Source organism: Urocitellus parryii, chromosome 7 (assembly GCF_045843805.1).
Source record: "Urocitellus parryii isolate mUroPar1 chromosome 7, mUroPar1.hap1, whole genome shotgun sequence".
Lineage (NCBI taxonomy): Eukaryota > Metazoa > Chordata > Mammalia > Rodentia > Sciuridae > Urocitellus > Urocitellus parryii.
The window spans coordinates 33,487,064-33,514,817 of NC_135537.1; the positions used below are offsets into that span (position 1 = coordinate 33,487,064).

Sequence of the window (27,754 nt, forward strand, 5' to 3'; positions counted from 1 at the left end):
AGAAGTAGAATTCTAAAATTAAAATTAAATTGACAATATTCTCAAAAGCCCTTCAATTTATATTGTGATTATTTTTCAAAACAATTAGATCAACCCTTCTAGGGATTCATCTGCTCTCAATCCTTATGAATTAATAACAGGTTTCCCCCATGTATTTCAAATTTTCACCACTGACTGTAGACTCTGGTCTATTGCAAACTAATATAAGTATTACAACAAAGGCAATCACTGTGATTCATTGTCTTATCATCAACAGATACAAGCAGTCTTTTTAAAAAATATTCTTATAAGCAACTCTCTATAACCTAAACTCTTCTGAAGAAATATGAAATAAAAATTGCCCTGGACTCTTGATAGGTCAGACTACAATAAGTCATGTAAACAATTAGCACTTCAATAAAAGCTTCAAAAGGTTGATTCTCAGATTCACATTTCACAACTAAAAAGAAACCTTTTCTCTGGGCTGTTGCAAATAAGTCCATCTAGAAACCCTAAAATGGAGTTTTCAGAATCCTCCAAAAGAACATGAACATGATCTTTGGAAAAAACAGCTAACCAATGACTCTTAGAAAAAGCCTCCACCCAAGAACAAAAGAGGATTGATTTTTTTGAAATCTCTGCTCCTCCTTTTTAAGATTCTTTGGTTAAGTGTTAATTTTTTTTACTATTGTACATCAGCATCTGTGTTGATTTTTTTGTCCCTGTTACAAATATCTGAGAAAAACAACTTATAGGAGGAAAGACTTAGTTTGGCTCACAGTTTCAGTCCTTGCCAGCTGGCTCCATTGCTTTGGACCTGAGTAAGGCAGAACATCATAGCAAAAAGGTGTGGTGGAAGAAGGCTGCTCATACCATGGCAGCCAGGAAACAGAGAGACAAAGAGAGACAGAAGGAGAAAGAGAGAAGTGCCGAGGACAAAAAACCCTTCCAGGGAATGCCCCAAGTACATACTTCCTCCAACCATGCCCCACCACCTAGTTTCCACTACCACCCAGTAGTCCTTTCAGCTATCAATGGGTTAATCCACTGATAAGGTTGGTGCCTCCATAATCCAATCACTTCTCAAAGCCTCACCTCTGAACATGTTGGATTTGGGACCAAGTCCCCAACACATAAGACTTTGAGGAGCATTCCATATCCAAACCATAACATTGCACTTCTGGACCCCAAAGCCTCATGCCCATCTCATAATGCAAAATGCACTGAGTCTATCACCTAGAGTCCCAATAGTCTTAATGGTTCCAGCATTGCTCAAAAGTCCAAGTCCAAAGTCTCCAGAGACTCAAGGCAAACTCTTAGCTGTGAGCCCTTACGAAAAAAAAAAAAAAATCAAAAAACAAGTTACATATTTCCAACATAAAATGGCACATTCCAAAAAAAGGGGGGAATAGGAGAATGGAAAGAAAGGAGAGGATCAAATCAAAATGAAAACCCAGCAGGGCAAACATTAAATCCACATTCAGCATCCAGGGGACATGGTGGCAAGATGTGGGCCCCAATGGATTGGTACAGGACCTGCCCAACAGCCTTGCTAGTTGCAGCCCACAAGGCCTCTCTCTTGGCTAGCTCTGTTCTCTACCTTCAGCTTTCCTCAGTAATGTTCCACATTCCTATCTCTTACTTCTTGATGTCTCCATTGCAACTTTGGCTTCACTCTCACACCTTCATGAATTGCCCTCTCAGGGGCTGCCTGTAAGAATTCTGACCCTGACACAAATTACCTGGCCTGCCAGGCCTTTCTTTAACATCCTGGTGGAAACCTCCATGACCTTATAACTCCTGCAAAACAACCATGTGTATGACACCAAGGTCTGCTGCCAGCAGAGCTGTAATGCAGCCCACTTGTACCACTGCTGCAGTGGCTTCTGAGTGCCTGGACAGGTGAGCACAGTGAAACAAATACTGGGGAGAAAACTGCCTAGGTGGTCACATCTAAGCAGGGTGCCCCAGCATACTTTTCTCAAAGCAAAGTCTTTCAAATGAGTTTTCAATTTTATATCCTTTAGCCTGAGATGGATAATATCTTGCTGATTCCTGAGATGCCTTCAAGATATCTTTCTTATTATCTAGGTACAAAACACTTCCTTTCTCCTTCCCTCCCTCTCCCCAATCCACCGGCCTTGCCTTTTTTCTTTTTCTTTTTCTTTTTTTTTTTTTTTTTTGAGGCAGGGTCTCACCAAGTTGCCCAAACTGATCTCAAACTTGTAATATTCCTGCCTCTGTCTCAAGTTGCTAGAATTACAGGCATGTGCCACCATGCCCAGCTTCCTTTCTCTTTAATGGCATAACTTCTTCAGCAACTACACCTTCCTTAGCCCCAATTTTATACTCCTTTTTCTGGACAAACTGAAAGGTTTTTCAATCTTTCTGCTCTGCTTTTTGCTGCTGATTATGGCCATAAACTTGGCTAAAAGCCACCAGCAATACCAAGGCCAGTGCTTTAACGTTGTACTGTCTTGAAATTTCCTCCACCAGATTAACTAATCCATTACCTTTAAATTTAGCCTCATACAAAGGACATGGACAAAATGTAGGCCAGTTCTTTGCCAGAATGTAATACATGTGGCCTCTAGTCCAATTGCCAATTATCCTCACACCCATCTGAAATTTCATAGGAACAGTCTTTACTATCTACATTCCTGTTGGCATTCTGATCTTCTAAACTCACATCAGAATGATATATTAAGCTCTACTTGCAATATTCTAAGTTTTCTCTGTCCTGCATTTACAAACTTTTCCAAACTCCTCTCACAAACCAGTTCCAAAGGTTTCTGAACCACAGATCAGGTGTATTCACAACAATGACCCCACTTCTCATACTAATTTTCCATATAGTTATCTTTCCATCAGTGTGACAAATACCTGAGAAAAATTACTTAGAGGAGAAAAGATTGATTTTTGGCTCACAATTTCAGAGGTTTCAGTCCACAGTTAGCTGGTTCCATCGCTTTGGGCCTGAGGTGAGGCAGAACATCATGGTAGAAGGATATAATGGAAGACAGCTGCTCAACTCATGGCAACCAGGAAGCACAGAGGGAGGAAAAGACCAGGAACAAGAAAAATCTTTGCAGGGCATGGTCTCAGTGACCAACTTATTCCAACTAGGACCCACTGCCTACAGTATCCACCACCTCTTAGTAGTCCATTCAACTATGAATGGATTAATTCTCTGATAAGGTCAGAGCCCTCAAGATTCAAACACCTCCCAAAAGCCCCACCTCTGAAAACTGTTGCATTGGGGACTAAGCTTTCAACATGTGAGACTTTGGGAAACATTCCAGACCTAAGCCATAACAGCATCCCTAGTGATAAACCAAAAGTTTCTTAGTATGCTTTCATATATTTTCACCATAATTGCTCTTAATCTTCTGTAGTTTTTCTTTGGCACCAAAGAGAAGGCAAAAATCTACCTGTAATCCCACTAATAAAAATAACTATACCTTGAAACACTGCAAATGGCAAATTCCCTTCCCGAGGACACTTCTATATTTGAATTATCTTCATGTTATTAACCCTAACCTTTCATCCTTAAAAAATTAGACTTTGATCCTAATCATTAAAGCATTTTAGTAGAACCAACAATGCCAACAGTGGGAACTAATATTAGAGTTATTCTTGCAAAAGGTATTTCTCAGGCAAATCTCAACTTTGGGCATTATGAAATTTTCACCTAAGGAAATAAATGAGAATCAAATATAAGCTAACTATAGTGGATATGACTACTGCTCATTATATAAGAGGTTACCTGTATTCCTGAGAACATGGGAAGACATTCTAGACTTCCTTGCACTTAGTTAAGAGCATTATGACAAGTCGGGGTCAATAGGGTATAAGGAAAAATGACCTGTTACTTTTCTCTTACACAATTTTGGAATAAGTGTGAATTGTGAACAACTTTTTAAAGAATTTTTTAAGTTTAAAAGAAGTAGAATTAACATGTTTTTAATGTTTCAGGACAATGTGAGAATAAATTACTATGTTTCTCAAATTATACTTTATAGCCCAAAACTGTTCAATGAAGATTCAGTGGTCAAAAAGTTTACTATGTAGCATATGTCCTAATATACTTGAAGCATATTTGGGGTTTCAGAATTATTAGAATAAATAAACCTGCTTAACTTTTTAAAAATAACCTTTCCAAAACTATTTGACCAAAGATTGAATTTAGAAGTTAGTACCTCTCTAATGTCCTCTAGAACGTCTGTTGAAAACAGCACATTCTGTAATACACTGTGTTACTGGAGAAAGATATTTTAATGGACAAATATGGTTTTACATTATTTACACTAAAATTGGAAAAAATATCTCTTCCTTTTATATATATATTATATATGTGTGTATACATATACATTTATATATGTATATGTGTGTGTGTGTGTTGTGTGTGTATATATATATATTTTTTTTTTCCAAGGAATAATTTAAAAAGAAACATCAAAAATCTACCCTAACAATCTTCCTATATATGGGCACACTATTCTTATTCCAAGGGCAGTATTTTAATAAATACTTATAAATATGTTATACTATCAAAGATAATATTTAGTCTATATAGATCAGCTTACTTACGTCTGGGGTTCCTTTTCATTTTGTTGTTTTTGCTGGGGCTGAAGAACGTTATTTACCAGTTCAGTGATCCCACTAAAGGGAAACCACCTGTTTAAATAAGCAAATAATGTAACTGAATAACCAAATGAATAACAATGTAGATTAGATGTTTTCTTATCCATAATAATAAAAATACACAGGCACAAAAGCTACAGCCAATGGAAATGTGAGCTCCAATTATCATCCAGGCAGTCAGAATATAGGGAAATCAAGTTTGAACACTTAACCAGTCCACAAGCAGGCAGCAAAAAACTACATCCAGTCACTATGTGGATGAAGTAAGAAGCTGCAGGCAGCTCTCTTACAAGCCAGAGAGTCAGAAAGCAGAAGACACACTAGCTGCAGCCTATCCAGTATTAGTGTAAGCTAATACCATCAAAGGTGCAGGAAGCAGAATGTGGCAGAATTACAGAAGTCAAGTCTACTGCACTCAATACATTTACTTACTGTGTCGGTTGTGGTTTGTATTCTTCTTTGACCCTAAAAAAATAAGTATGCACAACTGAGTGCACTGTACTAGGAAGAAATTTCTCTCTACAGATTTGTGGTCATATATAATGGACATGAAAAATTAGGGTTGTTACATATAAAAACTTAGTGTTTCACTGTCTATTGGAATTACACATTTCAATCAATTTTATACAAAAAAGAGAAGTTAAATCATTGATTCTTATATTAAAATTCTAATACTATTTTAAAAGAATGATTTAGTCCTACAGTTTTCTGCATATTTTTATTGCCACTGAAGCTTTTAAAATGATACTTTTGGGGCAACATATTAAACAAATGTATATTAAGTTACCTGAAAATAGACTTCCTTTTTTGCTTTCTAAATTTATTCTTTAATAAGTTTAAATAAAGACATAAATCTTTTAATTAAAATAGAATTTTATGAATGAATTTTTAAAAGCCTTACAAATGGATTTTTTAATGCTGTTTTTATTTACTTGTTTAAAGTAAATAAAAAAAAATTGGGGAAATACAAATCCAGTCTCTTTAATTAAAGTAGCTCCTAAAAGTATATTAAATTTAAAATATTTGTAAGTTAAATTATTCACAAATACCATAATAAAAATAAATTTAAATAAATACTATATAAATAACTATAATCAAATCAAGTGCTTTGTTTTCAGTCCTATAAGGTTCAACAGTCTTATCTAAAACCATATACAGAAAGAAATCCTGCTAATTCTTAGATAAGAATTAATTTTTATATTGCCAAATCTATGAAATCACAGAAACTGATCCATAAGTAGGCATTAAAATCATTATGTATATGATATGAACAGACACACCCAACTAAAAAACAAAACAAAACAAAACAAAATCTCACCTCATGTGATACCCTTAAATGAGTTAATCTTGGCATTAGTGTTATTCACTCCTTGTTGTATGCTTTTATTAAGGTTAAATTAATCCTTCTGCAGACCAACTAGTGTATATACTATTTTCACAATATTAAGGAAATGGAAGGCAAACTAGACCAATATAGAACACTGGATAGCAAAACAAAATATGACTGGATATTTAAAAGGTAAAGAAGCACTATGCACAAGGTAGTGAAGACTTCTGAAATCTGGCTTCCAATAATTTGCCTAGAACTGGTCATGAGAAGTACATGACTCAACAATTGTTCATTAGCTTTTACTTTCTTAAAGACTAAGAATTGATAACTAAATCTGGTCACTAACTAGGACTTTCATTAATTAGTAAGTTATAGCAATAAGGTAAATTAAATCTTCTCTAAAGATCAAATTTCTTTTCTTTTACAGTATTTCTTTTTTTAGTGATATAAGCAATAAATGAAAGAGTCATACTATTATATTATATATTTTTATGTACTGATGAATGAATATAATTGGTAACTATGTATCTCTGCATCAACCATAAAAGAATATCATGTATTCTCTGCATAAACTTCAGAGTGAAAGTTTTATCCTAGAGCTAAAATCACATAATTTATTATTTAAATATAGTCACATATGAATTCACATTTAAAAGATTTATTTATCACCAAATAGCATAGAAGTAATCAAACACAAGAAACCAAGACATCTAGGATTTCGTATTTCTTCAAAAATAAGGCAAAAATCTCTTTAGAATAAAACAACTCATAAATAAACAAAAAGATAAGACAAAGAAAGAGTACCATATTGGCTCATCAAAATATGTTAAAAACAAATATTGAATAAGTATGTAAGTGCAAAGATATTTCCTGAAGAAGTCCTTTGTGATAATATGCAAAAATTCATGTTGGTCTTAAATATGTGAAGAAATATTCAACATCTCCAGCAATCAGGGAAATGCAAACCAAAACTACACTAAGATTTCATCTCACTCTTGTCAGAATGGCAATGACCAAGAATATGAACAAAATAAATGCTGGCAGGTTGTAGGGAAAATGTACACTTGTACATTATTTGGGGGGCTGCAGACTACTACAATCCCTCTGGAAAGTAGTATGGAGATTCCTCAAAAGACTAGGGATGTTCCACCATATGACCCATGCCTTGGTATTTCCTCCAAAGATTTTAAATCTGCATATTACAGCAATATATCCATCTCAATGTTTATAGCAGCACAATTCACTATAGCTAAATTATGGAATCAACCCAGATGCCCAACAATAGATGAAAGGATTAAGAAACTGTGGTACACACACACACACACACACACACACACACACACACAAATACACACACACACAAATACACACACACACACACACACACACACACAATGGAGTTCTAATCAGCCATTAAAAAGGGATGAAATTGGGATAGGGATATAGCTCAGTTGGCAGAGTGCTTGCCTCCCATGCACAAGGTCCTGGGTTCAATCCCCAGCACCACCAAAAAAAAAAAAAAAAAAAGAATTAAATTATGGCATTTGCTGGTAAATGAATGGAGAATATCATGCTAAATTAAAAAAAAAGCCAAACTCAAAAATCAAAAATCTCATATGCAGAAGCTAGAGCAAGATAGGGAAATATAAGATTTTTTAAAATCATGTTGCTCTTAATCAGGGATAAAAATTTTTATCCTGAACACATTGATATTAATTTGGTTTCCAATTTAATTACTAAACCAGAAATCATTTCTGGGCTTTACAAAATACCTACATATTAAATATATAAACATTTGTATAATCTTCCCAAATAAAATACATATTATACATACTGCAGTATACTTTATATATCTTTAAATATTATTGAATATAAATTATTCATATCCTTATTGCCAATATTTAGATAAAATCAAATCTGAAAGTATGCGGACATAATTAATATTCATGTTGAAACAATAAATTAAGAATTGACTAATAAGAGATATGATAATTCAATGTATAATGGTATATTAAGAATCTTAATGCAAAATAAATAAATTTTTTAAAAAGAATTGATAATATAAAAAGGTAATTATTTCACATATTTCTCTGACAGAAAATTAACATTCACGATGACTCCTATGTTCTTGCATTCCAAAAAGTTTATGAGAAACTTCTAATTTCCAGTCCAACCAGTTAACAGCTTGGAAATTGTCATTCCCATTCTCACACTAAAAAAAAAAAAAAAAAAAGGCTGAATAAACTGAAAATTAACAACTCTCCCTGGAGCCACTGAAGAGTTAAAGTCACAGGCCAAATGGCTGCCATAAAACCAGACAGACTGATAAGCAAACACAGAGCATCATAGCTTACCATGAGCAGAGGCCCAGTAGCAGAAACCTGTTTATCTGTATAAACACTTAACTATAATTGCTGAATTCTGCTTATAATTGCTGGATTCTGCTGAGGTGCATGTGGAAAATACAAAACAACAAGGGTTGCCTTGATTTATAATGACCCTCTCTTATGTAACTAATTCATTTCTATGAGGACTGTTATCAATCCCTCTAAACCACCTAATTAACCTCGTAAGGTCCTACCTCTAAACACTGTTAAACTGGAAAACAGATTTCAATATAATTTTCGAAAGGAATAAATCATATAATGCTGAAGAATTTACACCTCAGTTTATCCCACTCAAACTGCAAAAAAAACTAGACAAAGGCAATTAGAAAAAACTTGAGAGAAAAACACAACAATTGTTATATATAGAGAAATCCACTTAAAATATATATTTAAAAATAGACTAACAGTAAAAGGATGGAGAAAGATGTATATACTAACAGTAACAAGAAGAAATTAAATTATCTACATTCATTTCAAACAAAGCCAACTTCAGAGCAAGGAAAATAATCAAGGAAATGAAGGGCATTTCATAATAATAAAGAGGTGAATTCCCCTAGAAGACATAGCAATCTTTACTTACATGTACCTAACAGCAAAGATTCAAAGTATAGTAGGCAAAACTTGATATACCCACAACAAGAAAAAGATGAATCCACTATAACAGTTAAACTCTTCCTACCTTTATCAGTTAAGTGATATGTCCAGCTGGCAGAAAATTAGTGAAGATACAGTTGAACTAAACAGCACTATCAACAAAATGGATCTAATTAACATCCTATAATGCTTCAATAATAGCAAACACACATCCTTCTTAAGTTAACATGAAACAATCACCAAGACAGAACACTTGTGGAGGGGGCATAAAATACACTGTAATGAATTTAAAAGAATACAAATCACACAAAGTATGCTCTGTGTTAACAATGGAATTAAACTAGAAATCTATAACAAAACTACAGCATAAAATCCCAAAATATCTAGATATTAAACAACTTACTTCTATTTAATACATGTGTCAAAGAAGAATTCTCAAATGCATTAAAAATATTTTGAACTAAATGAAAATGCAACCTATCAAACTATGCAATATAGATAAAGCAGAGCTTAGAAACTTCTAGAATTCAATGTATATATTATAAAACGTCTCTAAAATCAACAAATTAAGCCTCTTCCTCAGTAAACTATTAAAAGTACAATATAAAATAAACAGAAAAAAATAATAAAAATGACAGATGAAATTTTAAAAGGAACTCAATAGACAAAGTCAGTAACACCAAAATCCACTTCTTTGAAAAGGCCAGTAAATTAACAAACGCCTAGCTAGGATAAACAAGACAAAAAACACAAATTACTAATATCAGAAATGAAAGAGTAGTTCATCAGTACTGATCTCATTAGAAAGATAATAAAAGTATTAGGAACAAATTCTATGCCACAAGTTTGATAATATTGATGAAATAGACCACTTCCTTGAAAGATACAATCTACTGAAGCTCACACAGGAGAAATATATAAATCAAATAAGTGTACATCTCTTAAAGAAATTGAGTAAATAATTAATAACTTGCAAAACAGAAATAACCAGACTCAGATGGTTTCACTGCTGAGTTCAACAAAATATCAAAACATTTAAAAAGGAAATTCTAATAATTCTCTACAATGTCTTTCAGAAATGGAAGTGAGAATATACTCCCTCATTCTATATTAGCATCACTCAAATACCAAAACCAAAGGTATTAAAAGAAATTAAAATTACAGACCAACATCTCTTACGAACTCCAACAATGAATAAAATCAATTGTACACCACAACTAAGTGGGATTTATCCCAAGTGTGCTGTTTCTGTAACTGAAAATCAGAGTAATCTACCACATCAATAGTCTAAGGAAGAAACATCAGGTGTAAAAAGGCATTTGCCAAAATTTAATACCCATTCACAAAAAAAAAATAAAATTTAAAAGATTCTCAACAAAAAAAAATAGGGCAAATGTCCTCAATCTTATTTAAAAAAAAAAAAAAAGAAGAAGAAGAAGAAAAGAACTTTCAACTAACATCACACTCAATGGTGAGAAACTAGAAGCTTTTCCCTACAGACGGGGGAACAATGCAAGGGTGTCCTATCTCTCTACTCTGATCCAGCATCATCTTGGAAGTCCTACTTAATGCAGTAAAGACAAAACCAGGAAATTAAAGAAACACTGTATAACAGGATGAAATAAACTGTCTTTGATAAACATCTATGATTTTCAATATGAAAAAATCCCCAATAATCAACAAAAATCTTCTGGAATTAAAAAGTACTTTTAGCAAGTTAATAAAGCCAATTGCTTTCCTATACACAAGCAATGAACATTGAAATTTGAAATTTAAAAGATATCACCATTTACATTAGCACCAAGAAAAAGAGTCACAAAATCTATATGAGGAAACTACATACCTCTATTTAAATCTATGTCATCATGTTCATGGACAAGAAGATTTAATATTTTTAAGATGTCATTTCTTACCAATTTGATCTAGAGAGTCAAGGCTATCCCAAACTCTCTGCAAGTTATTTTGTGGATATTGACAGCAATTTTAAAGTTTTGGGAGAAGGCAAAAGATCTAGAAATCTCATTTTCTAGGTATTAAATTAAACTCAAACTTTTTTCACACAAAAATATGTATGTGAATATTCATAACAGCTTTATTCATAACCCCAAAAAACTAGAAATAACTAAGATACTGTTCAACAGGTAAATGAATAAACTATGATAAAGCCATATATTAGAATACTACTGAGAAATAAAAAGGAATGAACTACTGACTCGTGGACAACATGGCTGAATCACAAATTCATTTTGCTAAGAGAAAAATGTGAAAAAACAAAAAATTATGTAATATTGGATTTGAAATATGAGATTCTGTAAAAGGCAGAACTTAGGAACAGAAAACAGATTTGTGGTACCAGCATTCAATGGAAGAGAGAGTTACTGACTATAAAGAGGTTACACAAGGGAATTTTCAGGATGTTGGAACAGTTCTAATTTTGTGTTTCTCGATACCTGATCATGTATTTCTCAAAACCCACAAAACTATGCATCACAAAAAATAAATCTTATGTAAATTTTTAAAAAATCAAATAGGGGAACAGAGAAATCCTCAGATGCTATGCAGAATGTGACAAATTAATCTAACTGTATGAAAAAATATTTAATACAGCTTTCTTGACAGGGATTGGGGAAAAAGAATCTGCCCTAAAAACATTAAGAAAGAATATTTTCAACTAGATAATCATACCAAAGACAAAAAAAAAAAAAACTATGTATAAACACTGTAGTCCGGTAAGTTTGTTTTAAAACTGTACAGGCTACCAATTCTGAAACGGTTTATAGGTATACTGCGGTTGAACAATAAGTAGATATATTATAAATAATGAAAGCCAGGATTCTCACTGTTTTGATTTGAATGTGAGGAATCCCTCAAAAAGCTCACATGTGAGTCAATGCAAGAAGGTTCAGAGGAGGAAATGATTGGATTGTAAGAGTCTTAACCTATTCAGTGAATTAATCCCCTGGTTGGGATTTATTGAGTGGTAATTGGAGTGGTAAGATGTGGCTACAGGAGGTAGGAATTGGGGCATGGCTTTGCAGTATATATTTGTATCTGATAAGTGGAGACCTCTCTCTCTGCTTTCTGATCAAAATATGAGCTGCTTCCCCCTGCCTCACTCTTCTTCCATGATGTTCAGGCTCACCTCCAATCCCAAGGAATGGAGCCTGCTGACTATGGATTGAGACCTCTGAAACCATGAATCCTTAAATAAACTTTTCTCCTGTACAGTTGTTCTGGTCAGTCAGTGCAAAATAGCTGACTAAAACACTGTCAGAAACAGAAGTTAAAAATAAACTAAGGCAGATAGAATGAACTCTATCTGCAGCATTAAAGTTAGAGAAACCACTCTGAAATCATGTATATTTACATAATATAAAGGAAGATGACAGGTATTTACACAGATAGATATACAAAAATAAATATAGATACGTATTAATATACATACATGTATTTCCTTATTTTGTCCACTGACAGAACCTAGAATCTGACACCCCATTAGTGACAAGTATACCCAGCACAGAGATCTTGGTTTCTGAATACCATTTTCCAATCAAAGGAACCCAGAATACTTGAAGAAAGAGCTGATTATCCAGCTGGGTAGAAAAAAAATATGAAGATGAACCTAGATTATCTTGCAATGTCAAAAGGTAAGGAAGTGTTTGGCAAACAACAACAACAACAGCAACAACAACAAAAAAGCATGTCAAAAAGGAACAGAAATCAACCTAAAAGAGCTCCTAATGGCCAAAACTGGGATAATTTGAGGCCAAAATAAATAACAGTATTGATTATAACCTCCCCTAAAAATAAATTCCCATGAATGCCTATAAATAAATAAACAAAGAAAGGACATATCTTCTTCACAGAATAATTCTGGATAATAAATGTAAAAGGTATGAAGAAAACAGGAATCACCATTGTAAAATCATAATAGTTGCTACAGCTAAGATTCACTGATGAATGCTAACATTAATGGGCAAAATTAATAGCCTCAAGCACTTCCCCAAAAAATATTTATTAATTACTTGTTGGTTTTCATATATGTTCACAATGTCATTCACATCCTCTCTCCAGATGGTGGAGCATAATGTCTCTCCTTTTAAATGGGAACTGTAATTACTGACTCACTTATAACCAACAGAGAATGGAAAGAGAAAAATTACAACATTATATCAAAGAAACCTGACATAGAGCACCCAACCATAAGATCAAAGTTAACCTTCTGATAGGAGAGAATACTACTATGACATTCCTAAAATTCCCTAACCCCAGTCTAATCATGATAAAATATCAAAATACACCTAAATTGAGGGATGTTATACAAAATACCTGATCAGAACTCTTAAAATATGTCAAAACTATGAAAACAAGAAAGGAGAAAAAGGCTACCACAAATTGAAAGAGATTAATGAATCATGACAATTAAAGGGGAAAGGAATATTTTACGCTAAGACTACGATGGTCTACGACTTGAAAAGGAGAAAAACAAACTGGAAAATATGTACCAAGTGAGCAGAATTTTGAAACATACAATTTGTTTCAGTTATTAAATTATTTCTCAGCTACAAATCTACCCTTCCATATTTGCCTCTCTGACCTGGTGCCCCTCTGACCACATTTCTGCTTTGCCATCTGGCTCCAATTGGCTCCAGCGTGGACTTTCCTAACCATTTTCTTAGGGGAAAAAAAAAAAAAAAAACTTTTAACATAAATGCTATTAGAATTCCAAAGCATTCATTTTGTATAAAATAGCTCAAAAATAGAACAGACTCAGGTGAACTTAAACCTAGATCCTACTCTTAGTTATGTCACTTGGTATTTATGTGCTCATCAGTAATTGCCTTTATTTCATTCTGTTTGTAATTAATAAAATTGTGATAATACCAAGTAAAGGATACTAAGTATTTTAAATAAGATGTGGAAGTGCACATATCTGTGTGTGAGGCACACAGTGGTTATACAATAAATGAGAATACCCTTTCCAAATCTGAACTTTCTTTACATATCAAAACTCAAAAAACTTATTAATCCCTTTGAAATATTCTCCAGGGGAAGGAGATTAAAGGAGGAAAGAGCTACAGAAAAGAAATTTTCACTGCATACTTTTTGTAACTATAGAACTTTGTGAATATATTATGTATGTGAAAATACCTGAATAAGATCTAGATAAAAAAAATAATAAGTCCAATATTAGTAATCAAAAAAAGTGACACAATCTTAATAATGTTCTTTTTTATTTTTTATTTATTGTTTCTAGATATAATATATATGACAGTACAGTGTATTTTGACATATTATACATACATAGAATAAATGCAACTTGTACCAATTTTAGGATCTCATTATTGTGGTTGTATATGATGTGGTGTTATATTGTCATGTATTCATATATAATGATATATGTAAAGATATGTCCCATTCATTCTACTATCTTTTCTGTTCCCATCCTGGCTCCCTTCCTTTCTTTCCCATTTGTCTAGTCCAATGAACTCATACATTGAATATAAGAAAATATTTCCCCCCTTCCCTGTCATGGATTAGTATCCACAAATCAGAGAGACATTCTCCTTTGGGTTTGGGGAAATGGCTTATTTCACTTAGCATGATATTCTTCAGTTCCATCCATTTACCAGCAAATGCCATAATTTTATTCTTCTTTATGGCTGAGTAATATTCCATTGTGTGTGTGTGTGTGTGTGTGTGTGTGTGTGTGTGTATATATATATATATATATATATATATATATATATATATATATATCACATTTTCTTTATTCATTCATCTGTTGTAGGGTACCTTGGTTGGTTCCATAGCTTGGCTATGTGAACTGAGGTGCTATAAACATTGAAGTGGCTGTGTCACTGTAGTATTCTGATTTTAAGTCCTTTGGGTATATACCACAGAGTGGGATAACTGGAACAACTGGAGGTTCCAGTCCAAGTTTTCTAAGAAATCTCCATATTGCTTTCCAGAGTAGTTGCACCAATTTGCAGTCCCACCAGCAATGTATGAATGAACCTTTTCCCCCACATCTTCACCAACACTTATTGTTACTTGTATTCTTGCCATTCTGACTGGGATGAGATGGAATCTCAGTGTAGTTTTGATTTGCATTTCTCTAATAGCTTTAGATGTTGAATATTTTTTCACATATTTTTCGATCATTCATATTTCTTCTTCTGTGAAATGTCTGTTCAGTTTTTAGGCCCACTCAGTAATTATTTGGGGATTTTTTTGTTTGTTTGCTTGCTTTGTTTAGTTGGGGACTTTTTTTGGGGGGTGGGGGGTTAAGTTCTTTGTATATCCTGGAGACTAATGCTATGAGAACTAATAATGTCTTAATAATGTTCTGCAAATGAACCTCCTGAAAGAAAGGATTCTATCTTATTCATCTCTGAGATACAAGAATTTTGAATAATACTTGGTACATAGTAAAAATAAGGACAAATGGATGTCATAACATGGTTATAATCTATGTACATTTTGGTTTGATCTACATGGTAGCCTAAGTGAGACTGAAAATAGCTCTCTATTGTTTCTAACTACCTGAACTACATAATAAGTTTAAGTACAGCAACATAATTAGCTGTGCTATCAGGGCAACTGCAAATAATTGGTTTCAAAATAATAAGGTTAATGTTTGTATCTATAGAAACAACCCAAAAAAATATTGTAATTTATCACAGCATCAAGCATTTTTAAAATTATCTTTTTTGTTTGTTTTGTATTGGAGTGTCGGGATTGAAGCCAGGGGCACTCAACCACTGAGCCCCACCCCCAGCCCATTTTGTATTTTATTTAGAGACCAAGAGTCTCACTAAGTTGCTTAGTGCCTCACTTTTGCTGAGGCTGGCTTTAAACTCACAATCCTCCTGCCTCAGCCTTCCAAGCCACTGGGATTACAGGCATGCACCACCACACCCAAATTATCATTTACTTTACAGAATTGTTAAGAAAAATATATTTCTCAAAAATCTAAAAATTGCTCACAAAGAATAGGGTCATTATTTTTTACATGTAAAAAACAAGTACATTAAAAAGAAAGAAAAATTACTTTTTCCAGAGTAGATTATAAGAATGAATAACTCAGAGTGGGACTGCAGGTGTAACTCAGTGATAGAGTGCTTGCCTAAATAGGTGAGATCCTGGGTTTAATCTCCAGCATCACAAAAAGTAAAAATAACAATTCAGAGTGGAAGAGCAACAAACTGGTCAGTGTTAGGAGTAAATCTATATCTGATCAATGATACACACAATGGGACAAACATGCACTTCAAAATTCTTTGGCATTATCATTATAAATCATACAACCTTGAGTTCACAAGAAATGTTACGATGATATTATCTGGATGATTAGCTTTAAGGTTTTTTTTTTAATTTTAATATCTATTTTTTAGTTTTCAGCGGACACAACATCTTTGTTGGTATGTGGTGCTGAGAATCGAACCCGGGCCACACGCATGCCACATCCCCAGCCCAGCTTTAAGGTTTTTAATGCATAAGATTTTTTAAAAGACAAATTATATCAAAATGTAATATTTCTATTAGGTTATCAAGATTATGGGTGACTGTATTTTTTCTGGCTCTATTTTCCAAATTCTCTTACTAATTAAATATATATTATAATATTTTTAAGATGACATCTGGTTTAAAAACAAAGAATCCATTCAGTGTATCATTTGTTTATAGACAAGTTTATGTAATATATTAAACAACATCACACATCTGGGTGTAAATCCATTTTGAAAGTCCTTTAAAAAAAAAAGGATTCGTAATTAGCACCACCTGTTCATTAAGGGTGACATAGTTCAGAATACCTATCTTGTTTGAGAAACCTAATTTGTTTTCCTATCTTCTCTTTCCTGCAATCAAATGGAGGACTATCCACAGGCAGTTGGCCAAACAGCCATGGGAACTACTCTAGTCACTCAGGCATTTGCACATGTCTAAAACACTTTATATCCTCTTATGATAAAATTACTCAAAACATAAAGAAAGGAAGTAGCAGCAATAAAATCATGCTGACATAGCACAGGTTATTTATGCTGAACAGGATGGCTGACAAAGAAGCCTGCTGTCACAACATATGAGAGCACTAAAATAACAAGGTTTTCTGAAATAACTTGAAAGGAATAAAGACAATAAGTATTTATATTCTGTCCGTAATATATTCTCAAAGAAAATGAGGGTGGTAAGGGTGAGAAAACAGAGGCAGCAACATATTAGAAGCTAATAAAGAAATAACTCAATCCCCCAATTGAATCTTGTCAATTATTACATGGAAAAGTACAGACTTTAAAGCAAGCAAATCCAGGTTTGAATGTTAGCTGTAACATTCACTACCAGACAAGTTACTTAACCAGTTTATAACCCATTTATAAAAATGGTAACTAAAACTGATGACATTTATAGTTAGAATTAAGTTTTTAAATGGATGAAAATGCATAACTGCATGCTTTATTATTTCTTTTATATTTAAAAGAAAATATTTCTTAACTATAAAAACATGTAGTATGAGTGGCATATAATCGGAGCTCAGTAATTATTAGTTCACTTCTTTTCACAGATGAGAATTTAACTAGTTTCTTTAGCTTTAAAAAAAAGGAAGGAAGAGATTAGAGGTCATCATCAAATATCCAATTTAGACCTCTTCCTTTAGGCAAATTTATCACATTAAATAAACATCATCTGATGACCTGAGCACAAGGATACAAGAGGTCTTTTTCTCAATGCCTAAGAGAAAACAGTCATAAATGGGAAAATAATGATCAATTAAAACAAGAATAGATTAATTTGATGCTAATTATGAAAGGGAACTCATTTTTAACAACTTTTCCAATTGTTATGCTTTGGTATGAAAGACTCATGTACTGGAAGTTGGGTCCCAAATACAGCAATGTTCAAAGGTTGAAGCTTTTGGGAAGTAGTGGATGATGAAGGTTCAAATTAATATGAACTACCGGTAGATGGCGAAAATTGTAGGCAGTTGGGAGCTGTAGTTAGAAGAATCAGGTCGCTGGGCACATGTCTTTGTCTTGGGCACAAGGATTACATCTTGTCACTGGCGCCTCTCTCTCTCTCTTCCTGGCTGCCATGAGTTGCAACTTTGCTACATCCTTCTATCATGATGCTCTGCCTCAGGTCAAGCTCAAAGCAATGGAGCAAACTGACCATGGACTGAAACCTGTGAAACCATGAGCTCTGAGTTATTTCTCTCAGATCGCTGTCACAGCAAAAGCTAACTAACACACTGATTTAAAACCTTCGAAGTCATAGTGATAAAACAACACACAAAACTCACTGTGATGGGTTAATTTTAGGTATCCACTTTACAGGCCACTAGATGCCTAGATTAAACATATTTCTGGGTATGTCTGGGGGGGGGTGGTTCTGGATGAGATTAGCATTTTAAGGGGTGGGCCCTGTAAATAAGTTACCCTACTCAACATAGGTATTGTCCAATGTGTTGGCAGCCTAAATAAAACAAAAGACACAGCTGGGCAAGGTAGCACACACCTGTAATCCTAGAGAATCAGGAAGCTGAGGACAGGAGGATGGCAATTTCAAAGCAAGCCTGCACAACATAACAAGACTCTGTCTAAAAATAAAATAAAAAGGGCTGGGGATATAATTCACCAGTAGAGTAGTGGGTTCAATCCCTGCTACCACCAAAGGGGTTAAAGAAAAGCAGAGGAAGGAGGCAATTACTCTTTTTGATTCCTGCCTGTCTGTTTAAGCTAAAATATATCTTTCTTCTCAGACCCTCAGACTTGGATTTACACTTCTGGCTCCCCTGATTCTCAGGCATGCAGATTCCTACTGAATCACACCACTGGTTTTCCTACATTTGTAGTTTGCAGATGACAGATTATGGGAATCCTCAAACTTCTATAATCACATGAGCCAATTCCTCATAATAAATCTCTACACACACACACACACACACACACACACACACACACACTCACAGAGTTCATTTTCAGAATTTCTTTATTGTCACTGTGAGAATTTTTGAAGTAATCATTTAATCTCTGGTACATATGTATATGTGTGTAATATTAATAATAGATGTCATTCACTTGTGGAATTTTATTCTATTTTTGTATTCGAACATTTACACAAGGGATTTACTACATACCAGGAACTGTTCTAAGTAATTTACAAATATTAACTCATTTAATCCTATTAACTCTGTAAGGTTGGCACAATTTTAACAGGACTTGCTGCTTTTGTTAAAAGCACTGACTATTCATTTAAGTCTATAGAAGGAAGGTTGATACCTCTGCCTTCATTTTCTGTCTCCTTTCTTCCTTAAACTTTGGGTTGGATTCCTGGTCAACTCTGCACGTAAACATATTAATCATTTAAAGCATGTCTGTCTAAAAACTATCAATTCAAAGTTTATTAGCCCTAAATTTACCTAATCTCTCTTATCCCCATTCAAGTTAAGATGCCAAAATAAGAATAACTAAGATTTTTTTTTAAGATTCCAAGAACAGCAAGCCTTGCAGACAGATCACTATGATGGTACTTCCCCACTAAGTGACAGCAATCAACCCAGGATGGGAACTGAGCCTGAACCCCTAAGCAGGAGCAATCATTCTATAATAGGAACTGAACTGCCTCTCAAAGGATAATGACTTTTTAGAACCTCATAAAGCCAGACCTGAGATAATCATCAACAGGACCGTAGTTTAAAGACTGTTTAGCAAGGCATACCTCCTGCTCTCTGCTCCAATTCTTCCCTATTTAAATGTGAAGTAAATGTCAGTATTTTCGAAGACAGAGCTGAGGATTCTTAGTTCCCTTTATTTTCCCAGCATGGAATAAAATTCCTTTCCTACTTCACTATTACTTTTTCTGCTTGACTTGTAAGGCCAATGGTTCACAGTTGGGACTTTTCAAAGTCAGGACCCACTGGCCTAGGACTTGAGCAACACTAGTCTTTGGATGGTTTCCATGTTTATACTTCTATTTTCTGATTTCTAAGCATTGAACAATGCATACACATACACACAAAAATAAATAAAATGGTATACAAAAAATACTGGGCCCTTTTTAGGAGAAAGAATGTGGAGATATTAAGGAAAGTAAAAGATTCAGTTACAATACCTAAAATTAATGTTCCTGTTTTTTAGTAGAATTTGAGTTTATATTTTCTCATTTTCTTCAATTGTATATCTTCCTTGTTCATACAATATTTTTAGGCAGGACAGGGATAAGCAGGAAAATGGCTGTGGATATTGTTTATTTTGGAGCATAATGCATGCTCTAATTACAAGGTGAAATTGTCCACCCATAAATATTTTTTAATCATTTACTATATCAAACACATTTCTAGCCACTTAAGGATGCAGCAGTGAATAAAAGAAAGACTGAAGAGTATCTTGCCCCAAAAAGCTCCCATTCTAACTAATAACTACATTTGGGAACAACACACTACTAAATAAAAAATAAGAAAATGAATTTAATAATAGGACATTTTGTTTTTGTTGCTTTTGTATTCATATAATAGCATTAAATCACTGATACACTCTTTATATTAGAGTTCATAAAATGTCTTCCCATGCATGAATTTGTTTAATTCCCATAACAACATATAAAGGCAGAATTATTTCTAATAATAAAGTTCTGCATAACATATTGAAAACTAAAGCTCATATTGTGTTAATGACATCCTTAAAATTACAGTTAAAAAGATGGATTCAATGATGTAGATCAGCAAAACAAGTAAAAATTATCTATGTTAATTCAGTCAACATTTAACAACTATTTTTTGAGTGTACACAAGTCTGAAATAGTTATAATTGTATACTATTGAAATATATACATTGTATACTTGGTAGTTTTTCTATTCTATGCTTTACCAATACATATATACATGCATACATATTGCTATGGTTTAAACATTTGGCCCCTCCAAGATCCAGTTGAAATTTGATTAGCAAGAGGAATGAGCTAAAAAAAAAGGGGGGGGGGGTCTAAATCTGCATGTAAAGTCCTGGGCAGATCTCTGAATAACCAGAGATCTGTCATGAAGCTGACAAAAATCAACATACCAAAAGCTTTGAGAACTCAATTGTGGTGTAGAAGATCTACCAGGTTTCAAATTAATTCAAGAGGATACATAACTGGGGAAGATCAGAAGAACACGGAAAAGACTTTTAAAAACAAACTGACTGGGCTGGGGTTGGGGCTCAGCGGTAGAGCGCTTGCCTAGCATGTAAGGCGAGGTGCTGGGTTCAATCCTCAGCACCACATAAAAATAAATAAAATAGGCCTGGGGATGTGGCTCAAGCGGTAGCGCGCTCGCCTGGCATGCATGCGGCCTGGGTTGGATCCTCAGCACCACATACCAACAAATTTGTTGTGTCCGCCGAGAACTAAAAAATAAATATTAAAAATTCTCTCTCTCTCTCTCTCTCTCTCTCTCTCTCTCTCTCTCTCTCTCTCTCCTCTCTCACTCTCTCTTTAAAAAAATTAATTAATTAATTAATTAAATTAAATAAAGATATTGTGTCCAACTACAACTAAAAAAAATATTTTAAAAAAATGACATTTGAACCACAGCCCCCAAAATGTGTCAGGAAAAGTATACTCAACTTAAACAGATTGAATATATGCTAAAACAAAAAATAGGAAGAGGAGGAGGGTGTGGTGGTAGTGGTGGTGCACACCTATAACTCCAGCAGTTCAGAAGGCTGAGAAAGGAGGAGGATCACAAATTTGAGGTCAGCCTCATTAACATAGCAAGACCCTGTCTCAAAATAAAAAATCAAAAGGAATGGGAATGTAGCTCAGTGTTAGAAAAGCCCTGGACTCAACCTCCAATACCCAAAATAATTTAAAAAATTAAAAAAGAATAAAAAGCATAAAATAATATACAAGTGTAGAATGCAATCCAAAACTACTTGTCATATTCAGAACTCTGAAAATCTCAATTCAAATTTTTAAAAGACAATAAAACAGATGCCAACACTACATAAATGCCAGTGTTGACTAATTCCAAATATTTTAAAGCAGCTATCATTAAAAAAAAGGCTCTAACAGGCAATTGCACTCTTCAAATAAATGAAACCATACAGTCTCTGCTAGCAAAGATATAAAAGAACCAAATACAAATTTTTGAACTGAAAGATACAATAACCAAAATAAAAACCTTCCTGGATGAGCTCAATAGCAAGACAAAAGAGGAAAAAAGCAGAAAGCTTGAAGAAAGAAAAATACAAATCCCTTTAAATCTGAAGAGCAGGGGCAGGAAAAAAAAAAAAGCAGATTAAAAAAACAAACAGAATCTCAGAGACCCAGGTGCACTATTCAAGGGGAATAAAATATCTAACATTCATGTCATCAGAGTCCCAGGGAAAAAGTAGAAAAGAGTACAGAACTCAAAAACTATTTGAAGAAATATGACTAAAAACTTCCAAAATTGGGAAGAAGACATAAATTTATAGTGTTAAGAAACTGAGTGAACCACTAACAGGTTAAAACAAAAGAAACCTGTGCCAAGATACATTATAATCAATTTTCTGAAAACTAAAAGCAAATAAATATATATATATTGAATAAAGTCACCAGACAGAAATTATTACAAAGGGTTAAAAAGTGATTATACTAAGAGAATAATAGAACAACAAATTTCTCAATAGAAATCATGGAAGTTGGGAGTTAATGAAGTTTTGAAGTGCTGAAACAAATGAACTGTCAACCCAGAATTTTTTATCTAGCAAAAATACCCTTCAGGGGTTAAGATAAAATACAAAACATTCTCACATGAAAGAAAACTAAGACAATTTATCACCAGCAAACCTGCTCCAAAACAATGGCTAAAGAAAGTTCTAGAGCAGAAAATAATAGCAGAAGGAAAGAGCAATAGAAGAGTAAGCAGATGAGTAAATACGACAGAATATTTTCCCTTTGAGTTCTTTAAATTATGTTTGATGGCTGAAAGAATTTTAACACTGATATGTTTCTCAAGTATATAAGGGAACATTTAAGATAACTAAATCATAAAGAGGACAGGTAAAAAGGCATAAAATCTTTTATAAGGTTTTTACATTCTACGTAAAATGAAAAAAATTTTAAATGACTGTAATAAGTTATATATAAATATTTCTATAAGGACCACTAAAAAAACTATTAAAAAAACTGCTCAAAAACACTACAAATAAAATATAATGGAATATTAAACTATGTTCAAGTAACCTACAAAGAACAGGATAAGGAGAAACCAAGAAAAGAGAAATATAACAAGTAGAACACACACACACACAAAAAAAAAAAACTTGATCTAAATTTTGTACCTTATAAAAACCTAACTCAAATTAGATAATTATAATAATATAATAATATGTAAACATAAGATATAAAACTCCTAGAAGAATATGAGTGAAAATCAATCTCATGATCCACCCGGCCCACCTGCCCCATGCCAACATGGCCCAGAGTTCCAGGGCAGAGCCACCCCACACCTGCAAGGAGAGCCAACCCACATTGGGGTTCCTTATTCACTAAAGCGTGGCTCCATAGCCCAACATCAGGAAACACACAGACTTGAGACTGCCTCCACCACAAAACTGGGATATCGCCGCTTCTATCAACAGATAGCAATAAGGATCTGGTAAGACATCACTGAGGTCCCTGTGGCTTGGTTGCACCAGAGGTTTCTCTACTAAGGGTGCTAACAGTTTTCCTGTTGCTGAGGTAACAGGGAGTCTTGTATAGGGTTGCCTATCTCTTATTTCTCTAACAGCCAACTTCCTATGATTACTCTCTCACTAGTCATATAATCTAATACATCCATAAAATTTTCACATCCTACCTCATAAACATCTCAGCCAACCCCCTAGTCCCCCTTTTCAACCATCAGAAACTGTAAAAAAATATGCAAACCTGATATGGTTGAAGATAACCAAACTCATCATTTCTGTTTATAGTGACAAAACTATAAATGTAGAAATAGAAGTTAACTGATATATGGCTGCATGTTGGGTACATTGAGTGCTAGAATAATGACATCTCCTTAAGTGAAGTATTGGTAACCTGAAGGCACACTATAAGACAATGGGGCAGAAGCTATAATACCTCAGATCTACACTGCAAGAGAGGAAGATACATAGATATGAAAAAACAAAGGAGGAAATTGCCCCAAACAATGACACTACAACAATGAAATCCATACATAGTGGAGGAGGTGAAATGTCAGAGAAGGAGGTCAGAATATGCTTAACTAAAATGATTTGAGAATTAAAAAATTACTTAAGCAAAAATCGATCACTCCAACAAAGAGATAAGAGAACAAATTCAGGCGAACATTGATCACACCAACAAAGAGATAAGAGAGCAAATACAGGTTGGAAGAGACTACTCAAGAAAGAGATAGAAATACTGAAGGGAAAAAAAAATCCTCAAAATGAAAGAAACAATAAGCCAGTTAAAAAAAACTCAAGAGATAGCATCAAAAACAGACTAGACCACTTAGAAGACAGAATCTCAGACAATGAAGACAAAATATACAATCTTGAAAATACAGTTGACCTCATAGTAAAGATGGTAAGAAACCATGAATAGAACATCCAAGAATTATGGGATACCATCAAAAGATCAAATTTAAGATTTACTGGGATAGAGGAAGGTTCAGAGATTCAAATCAAAGGAATACACAATCTCTTCAATGAAATAATATCAGAAAATTTCCCCAAGTTGGAAAATAAAAGTACAAGAGGCCTATAGGACATCAAATGTACTAAATTATAACAGCTCTATATCAAGACACATTATAATGAAAATGCCTAGCATACAGAATAAGGATAGAATTTTAAAGGCTGCAAGAGAGAAAAATCAGATTACCTATAAGGGAAGAGACCAATTCAAATCTCAGCAGATTTTTCAAGCCAGACTCTCAAAGCTAGGAGATCCTGGAACAATATAGACCAAGCTCTAAAAGATAATGGATGCCAACCAAGAATTTTATATCCAGCAAAAATTAAGCTTCAAATTTGATGATGAAATAAAAACCTTCCAAGACAAACAAAATCTAAAAGAAATTAGAGCAAAAAAGCCTGCACTACAGAACATTCTTGGCAAAATATTCCACGAGGAGGAAATGAAAAACAACAATGAAAATCCGCAAAGGGGAGAACTACAATAAAAGAAAAGCTAACCAAAGGAGAAACCAGGTCAAGCTAAATACCAAAAATAAACAAAAATGACGGGTAATACAAGTCATATCTCAATAATAATCCTAAATGTTAATGGCTTAAACTTGCCAATCAAAAGACTCAAAAGACATAGGCTGGTAGATTGGATTAAAAAAATAAAAACAATATGCTGCCTTCAAGGGACTCACCTCATAGGAAAAGACACCTACAGAATGAAGGTGAAAGATTGGGATAAAATATACCATTCACATGGCCACATAAAGAAGCAGGGGTTTCCATCCTCATATCAAATAAAGTAGACTTCGAGCCAAAATTAATCAAAAGGGATAAAAATGGACATTTCATACTGCTTAACAGAAACACACAACAATAAGACATACCAGTTATAAATATGTATGCCCCAAACAATGGCGTATCTAAATTCTTTTAGCTGTTCTCAAGTTCAAGAGTCAAATAGATCACAGCACAATAATTTTGGGTGACTTTAAGACACTTTTTTCACCACTAGATAGATCTACCAAACAAAAGGTGAACAAAGAAACTATAGAACTCAAGAATACAATCAATAACTTAGACTTAACTGACATATATAGGGTATATTGTCCATCAAAGAGCAAATACACTTTCTTCTCAGCAGCACATGGATCCTTCTCTAAAACAGAACATACGTTATGCCACAAAGCAAATCTTAATAAATACAGAAAAGTAGAGATACTACCCTGCATTCTATTAGACCACAATGGAATGAAATTAGAAATCAATGATAAAATAAACAATAAAAGCTACTCCAACACCTAGAGACTAAATAATACACTACTAATTGAACAATGGGTTGCCAAAGATATCAAGGAGGAGATTAAAAAATTATTAGAAGTAAATAAGAACACCAATAAAACATATCGAAATCTTTGGGACTATGAAAGCAGTACTAAGAGGAAAATTCATTGCATGGAGTTCATTCCTTAAAAGAAGAAAAAGTCAACAAATAAATGATCTCACACTACATCTCAAAGCCCTAGAAAAAGAAGAATAAAACAGCAGCAAAGGCAGTAGAAGGCAAGAAATAATTAAATTTAGAGCTGAAATCAATGAAATCAAAACAATTGAAAAAATTGACAAAATAGAAAGTTGGTTCTTTGAAAAAATAAATAAAATTGACAGACCCTTAGCCACGCTAACAAAGAGAAGGAGAGAGAGAACTCAAGTTACCAGCATACGAGATGAAAAAGGTAATATCACAACAGACACTACAGAAATAACAAATGATAATTAGCAATTATTTTGAAATCTTATATGCCAATAAAATAGATGACATTAAAGGCATCGACAAATTTCTTAAGTCATACAATTTGCCCAGATTAAGTCAGGAAGATATACACAATTTAAACAGATCAATATCAAGTGAGGAAATAGAAAAGCCATCAAAAGCTTACCAACCAAGAAAAGCCCAGGACCTGATGGATACACAGCGGGGTTCTACAAGACCTTTAAAGAAAAACTAATACCAATACTCTTCAATTTATTTTAGGAAATAGAAAAAGAGGCAGTAATTCCAAACTCATTCTATGAGGCCAATATCACCCTGATTCCAAAACCAAGCAAAGACACATCAAAGAAAGAAAACTTCAGACCAGTATCTCTAATAAACATAGATGCAAAAATTCTCAATAAAATCCTGGCAAATAGAATACAAACACATAAAAGATTGTGCACCATGATCAAGTGAGATTCAACCCAGGGATGCAAGGTTGGTTCAACATATGGAAATCAATAAATGTAATTCATCACATCAATAGACTTAAAGATAAGAATCGTATGATCATCTCAATAGACAGAGAAAAAGCATTTAACAAAATACAGCACCCCTTAGTGTTCAAAACACTAGAAAAACTAGGGATTACAGGAACATATCTAAACATCATAAAGGCTATCTATGCTAAGCCTCCGGCCAACATAATTCTAAATGGAAAAAAATTGAAGGCATTCCTTCTAAAAACTGGAACAAGACAGGAATGCCCTCTTTCACCACTTTTATTCAACATAGTTCTTAAAACACTGGCCAGAGCAATTAGAAAGATGAAAGAAATCAAAAGGGTATGTATAGGAAAAGAAGAACTTAAATTAGCACTATTTGCTGACGATATGATTCTAAATCTAGAAGACCCAAAAAACTCCACCAGAAAACTTCTAGAACTAGTAAATGAATTCAGCAAACTAGCAGGATACAAAATCAACACCCAGAAATCTAAGGCATTTCTGTATATCAGTGACAAAGCCCCTGAGAAGGAAATGAGGAAAACTACCCCATTCACAATAACCTCAAAAAAAAAAAAAAATAAGATACTTGGGAATCAACTTAATGAAAGAGTTGAAAGATCTATACAATGAAAACTATAGAACCCTAAAGAGAGAAATCAAAGAAGACCTTAGAAGATGGAAAAATCTACCTTGCTCTTGGATAAGCAAAATTAATACTATCAAAATGACCATACTACCAAAAGCACTATACAGATTTAATGCACTTCCAATCAAAATCCCAGCGGTATTCCTCATAGAAATAGAAAAGGCAATCATGAAATTCATCTGGAAAAATAAGAGACCCAAAATAGCTAAAGCAATCCTTAGCAAAAAGAGCAAAGCAGGTGGCATCGATATACCGA

The 27,754-nt window shown here is 33.7% G+C and overlaps 1 protein-coding gene across 22 annotated transcripts in view; it reads right to left on the minus strand.

Moving 5' to 3' along the window:
- The window catches only part of Rims2 (regulating synaptic membrane exocytosis 2), a 586,271-nt gene that overhangs the window by 491,272 nt on the left and 67,245 nt on the right, over positions 1-27,754 (minus strand). For 6 of the 22 annotated variants that reach the window (XM_077801032.1, XM_077801035.1, XM_077801025.1 and 3 more), the window contains exons 2-3: positions 5,056-5,088; positions 4,570-4,656 (exon numbers count right to left, since the gene is read on the minus strand). The exons of the other annotated variants lie outside the window; for them this stretch is intronic. In XM_077801032.1, coding sequence (XP_077657158.1) covers positions 4,570-4,656; positions 5,056-5,088 — 120 coding nt within the window. The remainder of the gene's footprint in view (positions 1-4,569; positions 4,657-5,055; positions 5,089-27,754) is intronic. 22 annotated transcript variants of the gene reach the window in all.